At 63.6% G+C, this 12,036-nt stretch overlaps 3 protein-coding genes across 3 annotated transcripts; 2 read left to right on the forward strand and 1 right to left on the reverse strand.

Annotated features, from left to right (window-relative positions):
* Positions 1-638: 638 nt before the first annotated feature.
* On the forward strand, positions 639-2,759 carry IFI30 (IFI30 lysosomal thiol reductase). Its single transcript, XM_074928053.1, has 7 exons — positions 639-862; positions 1,596-1,775; positions 1,855-1,929; positions 2,017-2,112; positions 2,210-2,362; positions 2,470-2,538; positions 2,628-2,759. Exons 1-7 carry the CDS (start codon positions 734-736, stop codon positions 2,700-2,702), a joined length of 777 nt encoding a protein of 258 aa, XP_074784154.1. The 5' UTR covers positions 639-733; the 3' UTR covers positions 2,703-2,759.
* Positions 2,760-2,957: 198 nt separating this feature from the next.
* Positions 2,958-7,899, forward strand: MPV17L2 (MPV17 mitochondrial inner membrane protein like 2). Its single transcript, XM_074927963.1, has 6 exons — positions 2,958-3,049; positions 3,614-3,814; positions 4,768-4,938; positions 5,228-5,304; positions 5,396-5,524; positions 6,700-7,899. The coding sequence occupies exons 2-6, from the start codon at positions 3,640-3,642 to the stop codon at positions 6,763-6,765; spliced, it is 618 nt and encodes a 205-aa protein (XP_074784064.1). The 5' UTR covers positions 2,958-3,049; positions 3,614-3,639; the 3' UTR covers positions 6,766-7,899.
* On the reverse strand, positions 7,837-11,573 carry RAB3A (RAB3A, member RAS oncogene family). Its single transcript, XM_074927962.1, has 5 exons — positions 11,454-11,573; positions 10,359-10,586; positions 9,988-10,106; positions 9,726-9,850; positions 7,837-9,295 (listed from the first exon to the last, which is right to left on the reverse strand). Exons 2-5 carry the CDS (start codon positions 10,584-10,586, stop codon positions 9,105-9,107), a joined length of 663 nt encoding a protein of 220 aa, XP_074784063.1. The 5' UTR covers positions 11,454-11,573; the 3' UTR covers positions 7,837-9,104.
* Positions 11,574-12,036: the final 463 nt, after the last annotated feature.

The following is a 12,036-nucleotide window of genomic DNA, read 5'->3' on the forward strand; positions in this document are numbered from 1 at the left end:
AAAAAGAAATAAACAGAATTAATTGAAACGGCTGTGGGGATTTCTGTGGGAGGGGTGTCATGCTGGGGGAGTGGAGGCGGGAGGCTCTTGGGGCTGTGCCCCAGCTCCTGGGCTGGGTGCAGGATGTGACCCATCACCTGGCTGGCGTGGGGCTGGGCCAGGATGCTGCAGGGCTGGGGCCAGCCCCGGGCTCACTGGCCGGGCAAGCGAGGAGGCGGCAGCTGAGCCCAAAGCGGCAAGAAACAGCCGGAAACAGCAGCTATAAACAGCGGGGGAAGTATGAGGTTCCTCCATTAAGTGAGCCCTGGGGGGTGTTTCGGGCAGCACCCCCTGCCCACACCCAGAGCTGCCAGTCTGGGGGGACTTCAGCACCAGCACCCAGCCCCGGGGGGGCTCCGCGGGGGCTCAGCGGGGAGCGGGAGACGCCAGGCGTGAGCTGCTCGGGGTTGGGTTTCTGTCCCCGACCTGTCGCAACCTGTGGGGAAGCAGCAGATGCCGGTGGGGCTGGGGTGAGGGACTGTGACCCCAAAGCCCCGATTGGGGGCTGCGGCCCCCCGGCGGGACAACGGGGCCAAGGTGGCCTGAGCCAGGCGGCCCCGCGTGAGTCAGCAGCGTCGGCGTCACATGAGGAGGCCGGTTGAACGGGGCAGGAAGGGCGCGCGGAGGCGGGCGCAGACGGGCTTTAAAAGTCCTCGCGCCGACGGGTTCGCCTCCACGCCACCCCACCATCCCCATGGCGGTGCTGCTGGCTCTCCTGGCGCTGCTGGCCCTGCTGGCCCCGGGGTTCGGGGTGGCCTTCCCCGGCTGTGGCTACCCGGTCCACCAATGGTGCAGCTCGCCGGAGATCGCCGTCGCCTGCCAGGTCAGAGCCGCCGGTGCCAGGGCTGCGCTGCCGCCCGCCCGCCCGCAGCCCACGCAGGGCACAGCCACCCCCGGCCCGCGGGGACACGTTCCGCCGAAACGGCACACGAGTGGGGCTGGGGGCTTGCCCGGCCAGCGGGGAGGGGGGATGCGGGGGGTGTCACGGCATCACCTGGTCGCAGTACCCGGTGCCAGCGCCAGCTCTGAGCATCCCTGCTGGTGTGTTGTGTCCCCCAGGCTGTGCTGGCACCACGGTGCTCCCCGGTATCCCCGGGGGAAGCACCATGGTGCAGCCAGACCCCAACCCTTCCCCTGGCGCTGCTGACACTTCTGCTTTTTCAGCATAAACCAGCTTTTCGGCTTATTCTGCCCTGAACATCCCCGGACGGTGACACCGCTGCAACGGCGGGTCCGGCTGCAGCCACCAGTCGGTGGTGGGTGCTGGGCCGTACCCCCACCCAAGCACATCCTGGCTTTGCCGGAGATGTTTTCCCCTGAAATATTTTGGGGAAGTTCCCGTGGAAAGCCCCAAATCTGCGTGCTGATAGTGCACAGGATCCTGCAGCTGCAGGAGGCCCCTGGCAGCTCTCACTTCCCCCCTGGCCCCGCACACCCCCTCATCTCCCTCCTGCCCCTCAGTCCCAGGAGTTTTGCCCCATCCACTGCAAATATGGGGGGGGGGGATCTGCATCCACACACACCCACCTGTGACCCCGAAACCTTCCCGTGCGCAGGCAGAGAGCCTCTGTGCCAACCTCTCGCGCCCGGCGGCTGCTCCCGTGGAGGTGAGCCTGTTCTATGAGAGCCTGTGCCCAGCGTGTCGCGGGTTCCTGGTCCAGGAGCTCTTCACCGCCTGGATGGTGCTGCCCGAAGAGGCCCTGAGCGTCACCCTGGTGCCTTACGGCAACGCCAAGGTAGGAACCAGGCCGAGCCGGTGCCGCGGGCGCTCGCCCCGGTGCCACCGGCCCCGCTCAGACCGGTTGGTCCTGCCAGGAGGAGAACATCAGTGGGAAGTGGAACTTCCAGTGCCAGCACGGGCCCGAGGAGTGTTTGGGCAACATGATCGAGGTGACAGTGACAGTCCCCGTCCCCACAGTGCCAGCATGGGGTGGGGGTGCGTCTGGCAGCCCCTCACCGCCCGCCCTGTCCCCATAGACCTGCCTGATGCACGAAGCCAAGAACTTCAGCACCTACTTCCCCGTCATCTTCTGCCTGGAGTCGGGCAGCTCCGTCACCAAGAACCTGGCGGCCGTACGTCCCTGTCCTCATCCCCCGCGCCCCGCCGTGGGGATGTCCCGTCCCCCTGACCTCCCCGCGTGTCCCTGTCCCCCCCCCTTCTCCCCAGCAGTGCCTGCAGGTCTACGCCCCGCAGCTGGACGGGGGCCGCGTCGCCGCCTGCGTGCAGGGGGACACGGGGGCCGCCCTGATGCACCGTAACGCCCAGCTGACCGAGGCGCTCGACCCCCCGCATCAATACGTGCCCTGGATCGTCATTAACGGGGTACGGCGGGCAGGGGGGACATGACACCGGCGGTGCCGGGTAGGACTGGGGGCACCGTGAGGACCCCCCTGACCAGCCCCATCTCTCCCGCCTCCCCCACCCAACAGAAGCACACGGACAAGCTGCAGGCGCAGGCCGAGGCCTCACTGCTGGGGCTGATCTGCCGCCTCTACCAGGTGGGATATGGGGATGGGGTGGGGCTGGGGGACACGTCCCTGTCCCTGTCCCTGTCCCTGCCGGGGGTCTACCGGCTGTTCTCTGGCAGGGGGAGAAGCCTGAAGCTTGCGGTGGCTCAGGAGCCTCAAAGGCCCCGAAGGCCCCGGCCCGCTGCAGGCGCTGAGGGACGACGTGGGAGCACCGAGCAAGCAGCGAATAAAAAGGATGGTTTTAGCGGCAAAACAAGAGGCTCCGGAGTGGTGTGTGGAGTGGGGGGAGCGGGGAGGGGGCGGCCTGTGCCCCGCTGGAGGCCGCTGGGAGCCGGGGCCTCCCGGTAACGCGGCTGCCTCGGTAGGTGTCATGGCGTCCTCCTGCGCCTCGGTAAGTGTCATGGCGTCCTCCTGTGCCTCTGTAGGTGTCATGGCGTCCTTCTGTGCCTCTGTAGGTGTCATGGCGGCCGCTGGAAGCGGAAGTCGCCTTGTCACGTGACGCTGCCGCTCTTCCGCGTGCCGGTGGCGGAAGCGCGCGGCGGTGAGCGGGGGGGGGATGGGCACGGGGGGGGGTAGCGGGTGGGACTGGGGGTAACTGGGAGGACTGGGAGCACAGCAGGGGGAACTGGAGGGGCACGGGGGAGTGAATGGGGAGGTGCAGGAGTAACTGGAGTGAGTGGGGGCGGCCTGCGGGGGGACGGGGGGGTGCAGCAAGTAACGGGGTGTAAGGGGGAGTGGGGGGCACTGGGGCGGCTGGGGGGCACAGCGGTGCTAACTGGGGGCACAGCGTGGGGAGCTGGGGGCAGAGGGGAACTGGGGGGCACAGCATGGGGAACTGGGGGCACAGCGGTGCTAACTGGGGGAACTGAGAAACACAGCGTGAATAACTGGGGGGCACGTGGGGGGCACAGCAGTGCTAACTGGGGACTGTAGCGTGGGGAACTGGGGGGCGCTGGGGCACCTGGGGGGAGTCCAGCAGCACAAACTGGGGGTACAGCATGAATCACGGGGGACACTGGAGTGACTGGGGGGCACGGGGTGATGGGGGGTGTTACGGGTAACTGGGGGGGGGAGGGGGCTCCATCCCCACTGACCCCGGTGGCAGGGGGGGGCCGGGTGTTTGCCCGCAGGATGCTGACATGGGGCCGGCGGCTCCTGCGCTGCTGGAAGCCGCTTTTCACCGGCCGCCTGCTGCTGCTGACCAACACGGCGAGCTGCGGCGCGCTGCTGGCCACCGGCGACATGCTGCAGCAGGCCTGGCACCGCCGGCGGCACCCGGACACCGAGCTCCAGGTGGCCCGCACAGGTGACAACCCAGGCCGGGGGGGGCACACCCCAACGGGGAGGGGGCTCGGTGCAGCCTGACACGTTGTTTAATTCCTGCTTGTTAAGTGGCTGGAGAGCTGCCAGTCAGAGGGACCTGAGGGGCTTGGTTGCCAGCCGGCTGATCAGGAGCCAGCCGTGTGCCCAGGGGGCCAAGGAGGGCAATGGCATCCTGGCTTGTGTCAGCACTGGCGTGGCCAGCAGGGACAGGGAAGGGATCTGAGCCCTGGGCTCGGCACTGGGGAGGCCGCCCCTCGATTCCTGGGTTCAGTGTTGGGCCCCTCACCCCAAAAAGGCCATTGAGTGACTCGAGCGTGGCCAGAGAAGGGCAACGGAGCTGGGGCAGGGTCTGGAGCACAGGTCTGCTGGGGAGCGGCTGGGGGAACTGGGGGGGTTCAGTCTGGAGAAGAGGAGGCTGAGGGGAGACCTCCTGGCCCTCTGCAACTCCCTGCCAGGAGGGGGCAGAGAGGGGGGATGAGTCTCTGGAGCCAAGGCCCCAGCGCCAGGCCCCGAGGGAATGGCCTCAAGCTGCCCAGGGCAGGGTCAGGCTGGCTCTGAGGAAGGATTTCTGTGCAGAAGGGGCTGTTGGGCGTTGGAATGGGCTGCCCAGGGCAGGGGGGAGTCCCCGGGATCCCTGGGGGGGTTGAAGAGTCGGGCTGAGCCAGCGCTGAGGGATCTGGGGGAGTTGGGAGGGGTCAGGGTGAGGGTCATGGTGGGACTGGAGGAGCTGCAAGGGCTTTTCCAACCCAGATGATTCTGGGATTCTGTTATCACAGAGCAGGGAATTGGGGTCCAGCTCCCCAGCACCACACAAAACCACACTTGCTTTGTACCTTCCCCAGAGCCGGATCCGCTTTCGGGGAGCGGTGCGGGGTGGAGGGGGGGGGTGTGTCCCATAAATAATTCATCGCCCGCCGGGGCGGTGTTGTGTTGCAGGACGCATGTTCGCCGTCGGCTGCAGCATGGGCCCGCTGATGCACTACTGGTACCTCTGGCTGGACTCTGCCTTCCCAGCACGGGGAGTGCGGGGGCTAAAAACCGTCCTGAAGAAAGTCCTGATTGACCAGCTGGTGTCATCGCCCGTCCTGGGTGCCTGGTACTTCTTTGGTACGCGGTGACACCCGCCGTGGCTCAGTGTCACTGAAGACTGAGCATGGCCCATGCTGCCGGTGACGTGTTTTGGTGTGTGGGTGCTGGCATGACGCCCGTCACCCTCCCTTGGTGGGGCGGACATGGGTTTCCCGGAGCTCCCTCCCCCTGGCAGGTGCTGGCGGTGCCTTTCTCTCCCACAGTTGTATTTTGGGGGGGGGAATTTTTCAGTGTCCGGCACAGCTGAGATGGTAATTCCCACCCTGTGAGCACTCCCATCCCCACTGATGTCCGTCTGTCCCCACAGGCATGGGCACGCTGGAGGGCCAGTCTTTAGAGGAGAGCTGGGAGGAGCTGAAGGAGAAATTTTGGGAGTTTTACAAGGTAAATACACCCCCTCCAGAGCTCTCCTGCCCACCCCCAGAGTGGACCAGGCTCCGGCGGGGACCTCCAGGCTGCTCTTTGCTCTCAACAGGCCGACTGGTGCATCTGGCCGGCGGCTCAGCTCATGAATTTCCTCTTCGTCCCGCCCAAGTACCGGGTGGTTTACGTCAACGTGATCACGCTGGGCTGGGACACCTACCTCTCCTACCTCAAACACAGGGTGAGCGCCGGCACCACGGTGCCACGGAGCTGTAGCTTGCCACTGCAAACAATGAGATGCCATTTCTCCTCATTTTCCAACCTGCCAGCCCCCCCAGCACCATTTCTCCTCATTTTCCAACCTGCCAGCCCCCCCAGCACCATTTCTCCTCATTTTCCAACCTGCCAGCCCCCTCAGCACCATTTCTCCCTTATTTTCCAACCTGCCAGCCCCCCAGCACCATTTCTCCCTTATTTTCCAACCTGCCAGCCCCCCCAGCACCATTTCTCCCTTATTTTCCAACCTGCCAGCCCCCTCAGCACCATTTCTCCTCATTTTCCAACCTGCCAGCCCCCCCAGCACCATTTCTCCCTTATTTTCCAACCTGCCAGCCCCCCCAGCACCATTTCTCCCTCATTTTCCAACCTGCCAGCCCCCCCAGCACCATTTCTCCCTCATTTTCCAACCTGTCAGCCCCCCCAGCACCATTTCTCCCTCATTTTCCAACCTGCCAGCCCCCCCAGCACCATTTCTCCTCATTTTCCAACCTGCCAGCCCCCCAGCACCATTTCTCCCTCATTTTCCAACCTGCCAGCCCCCCCAGCACCATTTCTCCTCATTTTCCAACCTGCCAGCCCCCCCAGCACCATTTCTCCCTTATTTTCCAACCTGCCACAGGCCCTCAGCACCATTTCTCCCTCATTTTCCAACCTGCCAGCCCCCCCAGCACCATTTCTCCCTTATTTTCCAACCTGCCAGCCCCCCCAGCACCATTTCTCCCTTATTTTCCAACCTGCCAGCCCCCCCAGCACCATTCTCCTCATTTTCCAACCTGCCAGCCCCCCCAGCACCATTCTCCTCATTTTCCAACCTGCCAGCACCCCCCAGCACCATTTCTCCTCATTTTCCAACCTGCCAGCCCCCCCAGCATCATTTCTCCTCATTTTCCAACCTGTCAGCCCCCCCAGCACCATTTCTCCCTTATTTTCCAACCTGCCAGCCCCCCCAGCACCATTCTCCTCATTTTCCAACCTGCCAGCCCCCTCAGCACCATTTTTCCCTTATTTTCCAACCTGCCAGCCCCCCCAGCACCATTTTTCCCTTATTTTCCAACCTGCCAGCACCCCCCAGCACCATTTCTCCTTATTTTCCAACCTGCCAGCACCCCCCAGCACCATTTCTCCCTTATTTTGCAGCCTGGCAGCCCCCCGAGCGCCGAGCACGACTCGCCGCGTGAGAGCCGCCGCGGTGTCGGGCTGTGATGAAGCAGCTGCTCTCGGCGACCGCGACGTTTTCGGAGGCTCCTGTGAGCGGTTTTCTGCGGCCTCGCGGCGGACGTGGCTGGGTCCACCCAACGAAAGCCTTGGCCAGAGACCACCACAACCACCGGCTGCAGCTCGGACAAATCTTGCCGATTAACTCATTTACTAATTGCCAATGATGGGTTTGGGTATTTTTAACCAGTCTCGTGTTGCAGGCTCGCCTGTAAAACGGTTTCTTTTTGTATTCTTCTAGAGCCCGCGCTCGAGGAGCTGCCACTTTGCCTCCAGTGCCCCAGGGAACGTCCCCGGCGCTCTCCCCTCTGCTGCAGCCACATTTTTTTTCCCTTTTTCAGGGCAGGGCTGGCCCCTTGGTTCCCTCCACCACCCTCCTCTGCTCCTTTGCAGAACCCTGCCCTCCAGCTCTCAGCGCAGCCCCTCAGCCCCACCCTGCTGCTTTTTTTTCGCCTTTGAGCTGAAGGGAGAAGTCACTCTGCTCCCCCTCACCCGCTGCCACGGCTCCTTTTCATTCCACCTTGCCCCCACCTCCCTGCCACCGTGCGTGGGCTCTGGGCTGGGCTGCAGCCACCCAATTTTTATAAAAATAGCGGCGCGATCGCTGCCACCCGCTCGCCGCCGCGTTCGGCAGCTGCAGAGTCAACGTGGAGGCGGTTGGGGGGGGGTTTTTTAAGGCAAACTTTCTGCAGGATTTGGACCACAGCTCCCCTCTCATCCCAGCTCCGCAGCGAAGCTGGACACTCACTCTATAACCTGGAAACTTCCTTATTCCCAGCATCGCCGAAAACTGCCTAAATGTGCTTTTTCTAAAGCTTAAAGCTGAGCCTTACCACTCCGTCCTCACCCCTCCTGCCAGAGGGGGGACACCAGCCCGCGCCACCGCAGCAAGCCAAGCTGCTGAGCCATGACAGGAGCCATTTGGTGAATGCTAATTAAGAAACCAGATCGTTTTTTGCTTCTCTTTGGCAACGAGCTCCACGGCGTGAGGTTATCAACACCGAGCAGAGGGACCATCCCGCTGCCCCCTCTCTGCCTGCAATGACCCTGAGGAACCGGTGATCAGCATTGATTTATTTCTTCACAACATTTCTTTAATACAGTGATTTTTAGGAAATTGTACTCTTTTGACACTTTTGACATTTGTACAGTACAGTGTAACTCGTCCATAAGTAAACTTCACAAAAAATAGGAAAGGGGAAGGGAGGGGGAGGATGGTACCGGGATCTGGGAAAAGGAGGGAAAAAAAAATCTGTAAAATAAAGACACAGCGCTCCAAGAAAAATAAATAAAGAGGGCAGCAAGACCTCCGGGTCTGTCATCGCTACAGGAATATCCACTTATTCACAGTCTCCACAGAAGCACGGTACTACAGGAACACACGAGGAGCCGAACACCCTGGAGCAAACTAGCAACGTTCCTCCGAGCCCCGCTCGCCCCCCCCACGAGCCAAATCCGGGGGCTCCGCAGAGGTCCCCATCCCCGAACCGGGGCTAATTTGCTACAGCTTGCTTGGCTAGCCTCACTCATGTATTTTTTTCTTTTTTTCTTTTTTTTTAAACCTTATTAAATAATAGTTTTTAAAAGTGATATTCACAAGCAAGGTTACCACACTGAGAAAAAAAAAAAAAAAAAAATAAAATAAATGCACCAACACGGCCACAGCACAGCAGGTCACGCGCACAGCGTCACTTCCTACACCTATTTACAAGGAGTCTTTTCTTATGTACAAGGAGGAAGACGGCGGGAGCATAAATTAGCATCTATTTATACAAATAAACAAGAGTTAGGAAATATCCATTCATCAGGGGAGGAGGAGAGCTGGGCACAAAGAGCCCCCAGGAGCTCTTTGGGCAGGTGGGACCACTGCCAGGCTGGGGAGGGGGGACACGGGGAGTCCCAGCTGGGACAGGAGGTTTTGGGGTCCCATCACAGCCCCCCCCCCCCGCCCCGGGCTGGGGGGGCCGTCCCTGCTCCCCAGAGAGGGACAGGACCGGGGGCAGTGGGAGCTGGCGGTGGTGAGCAGACAGAGAAAATGGTGTTTCTTGGGGAGTGGGGCTCATGGAACGATTAAAAGCAGAATGGGGGGGGGGGTTTCTACCAGCCCAGGCTTAAAAATAAATTAAGGGGCGGGGCGGGGGCACAGCCTAACTGAATTGGGGAGGGGAGGCTCCTAGAGGGGCCGCAGCCCTTTCGGAGGAATCAGCAGCAAAAGTCCCCGTGGGACCCCCAAGAAGAGAGGCTTGGGGGGGGCGGTGGCAGGGAGTGGAGAGGGGGGGATGCACTGACCGATTTTTGGGGGGGTCTTGGTGGGAGTGGGGCTGGCCCTAGCAGGCGCAGTCCTGGTGCGGGGGGGCCTGCTGGTCCGTGAGCTGGGGGCCCTGCTTGGCGCCGGTGACCGCCGGGTCGGCCGTGTCCAGCGACTCCGACATCTTCTCGCAGATGATGTCCACCAGCCGCTCGAAGGTTTGCTTGACGTTGATGTTGTCCTTGGCGCTGGCCTCAAAAAACTCAAAACCTGGAGGGGAGGAAGGGGCGGGGAACATGGAGGAAGGGGCGGGCGGGCAGGGGAGGGGGACACACACACACACACAAAACATCAATGCTGCAAACCCCCAACCCGCAGAAACCTCGCACTGCTCCTCCTCCCCTCGTTAAATATTGAGGGGCTGCATGTGCCGGACCACCCACCCGGGGGGGGGCCACCCCATTTCCCGCCCCCCAGCAATTCTCAGCAAGCTGGCGGCAGGTTTATGGGGCTGTAATAGAAACCGCCATCACACCCCGGCGCTCGCGGCTTAATTACAGCTTTTTTTTTTTTTTTTTTTTGTTAGGTGACAAGTCACCGCTGCTATCGAAGCAGAAGAATTACAGTGAGGGAATTAAGCTCCTAATTAAATTATTTGTGGGAAGATGGCTGTGTTGGCTGGCGGGAGGGGGGCACTCACCCAGGTGCTCGGCGAGCTGGCGGCCCTTCTCCGAGGAAACAACGCGCTCGTCCTCCATGTCACATTTATTCCCCACCAGCAGGACCTGGGCGTTGTCCCAAGAGTAGGTCTTGATCTGGGTGGACCTTTGGGGAAAGCAAAGAGGGAAATCACACGAGGAGGGGACAGAGCAGAGTGCTGGGGGGCTGGGGGGGGTGTGCCTGCGGGATGAAGATGGTTTGGGGGGACGGGAGAGGTCCCCAGAGTCAACCCCGGCACTCACCAGTCCTGCACGGCGTTGAAGGACTCCTCGTTGGTGATGTCGTACATCAGGATGAAGCCCATGGCGCCGCGGTAGTAGGCGGTGGTGATGGTGCGGTACCGCTCCTGGCCGGCTGTGTCCTGGAGTTTTTAGGGTGGGGGGGTGGCAGACAGTGTGGTATATCAGCCCCCCCCCCCCCCCTCCAGGGGATGTGGGGACACCCAGCAGGGACAGCGAGGTCCCCAGAGACACGTCCCGCCCTCCCAGCATCACCCCCAGCGTCACCCTCGACGCTTCCAGCCCCGGCAAATGGCGGAGCAGCCCCACGGCAACCAACACCCCCCCACAGACACACTCCGTGGGGACCACAGGGACACCCCGGGGGGTCTCACCCAAATCTGCAGCTTGATGCGCTTGTCGTTCCGATAGATGGTCTTGACCTTGAAGTCGATGCCGACGGTGCTGACGAAGGCGGGCGTGAAGGAGTCGTCGGCGTACCGGAAGAGGAAGGAGGTTTTCCCCACGCTGCTGTTCCCGATGATCAGGATTTTGAACATGTAGTCGAAGTTCTGGTCCGAGGATTCCTTCTGCCCATAGCGGGAGTCGGTAGCGGACGCCATCTGCAAGGCGGAGGCGAGGCCGTGACGGTGGTTACAGACTCAGGCACCGCCAGGCCCCCGGTTGGCCCCGGTGCCGCTGCCTGGAGCCGTTTCCCACCGGTTCGGTTTGATTTGGGATGGGCGAGTGTGGCTGAGAGCGAGGAGGGACCCCCAAGGGCTCTGCCAGGCCGGCTCCTGGCCTCCCCCCAAGCAGGGACCCCAAAAAGACGCCCGCAGCAAAAGTGGGGTGCAGGGATGCTTGGCAGGATGAGGGGGGGACACCCCACGACCCCGGCAGGGGCGCGCTGCTGCATCTCCTGCATCTTCCCCCGCAAAATGGCACCTTGCGGCGCCGGCCCCACACGCCCGGCGGCGCGGTGGGTGCTGCGGGGGGGTGCGGGGGGGGTCTGTGATGCCGGTCAGGGGTGCACAGAGGTGGGTGCTCGCCCGGGGATACCGGATTGTGGGTGCTGCGGGGTGCAGGGTGCTGCTGGAGGGGGTGGGAGGGGTTGTTGGGGGGGGTGCGGGGAGGGGCGGGGGGATGCGCAGGGTGCTGCAGGGCGCGGGGGGGGGCGCACAGCAGGGTGCTGCAGCGAGGAGGTGCTGCAGGGAGGGGGCTCAGCTCCTGCCCCTCCCCGCAGGCCCGGCCCCGGTGCACCGAGACACACACTGCCCCCCCCGTCCCCGTCCATATCTCCTCCAGCGGCCCCCCCCGCACCCCCCTCCCCCCCCCCGTCCTCCGCGACGCCGCAGCCGCCATCCCCGCCACCTGCCGCCCCCCCCCCCGTCCTTCCTCCCCCCGCGCGGTGCAGCCGCCGCCGTCCCCGGTACCGGGGGTCGCGCGAGGGTGCGGGGGGTGCTGCGGGGGGGGCGCGGGGGCGCGCTCACCTCCAGCCCGCGCTCTCGCCGCCGCCGCCTCCTCCTGCAGCAACTGCAGCAGCGGCGCCCCGGCGGTTGCAGAGCCCGGATGACGTCGCCGCGGGGGGGGGGGATGAGGACGCGAAGGGGGGGGTGTGATGTATGGGAGGGGCGAAGCATGTAAATGACAGCGCGACGTCAGCGGTTGGGCCCCAAGGGAGAGCGATGATTGGTCGGTAGCGCTGTGATGGACAGGAGGGGGGGCCGCGCAGGGAGGGGCGGGGAGGGAGGGGACTCCCCCTCCCGGCGCGGTGGTGGGCGCCGTGTCCCCCCCCCGTGCGGACGGAGTGGTGCGGCCCGGCGGCGCCCCGCGGGCGGGGCTGAACCATCCCCGCGGCGGGCGGGGGGGGGAGGCGAACCATTCCCGTCCGGGGGGGGGGAGAGACATCGCCGCTCAAAGGGGGGGCCGAGGCCTCGGGGCCTCCCCTGTCACGACACGAGCCCTTGTCAGAGTGGCCCTGGGGAAGCGTTTCTGTCCGGAGGGGGCTGCTGGGCCTTGGAATGGGCTGCCCAGGGCAGGGGGGGTCCCCATCCCGGGGGGGTTGAAGAGTCG

Source organism: Athene noctua, chromosome 27, assembly GCF_965140245.1.
Source record: "Athene noctua chromosome 27, bAthNoc1.hap1.1, whole genome shotgun sequence".
Taxonomy (NCBI): Eukaryota; Metazoa; Chordata; class Aves; order Strigiformes; family Strigidae; genus Athene; species Athene noctua.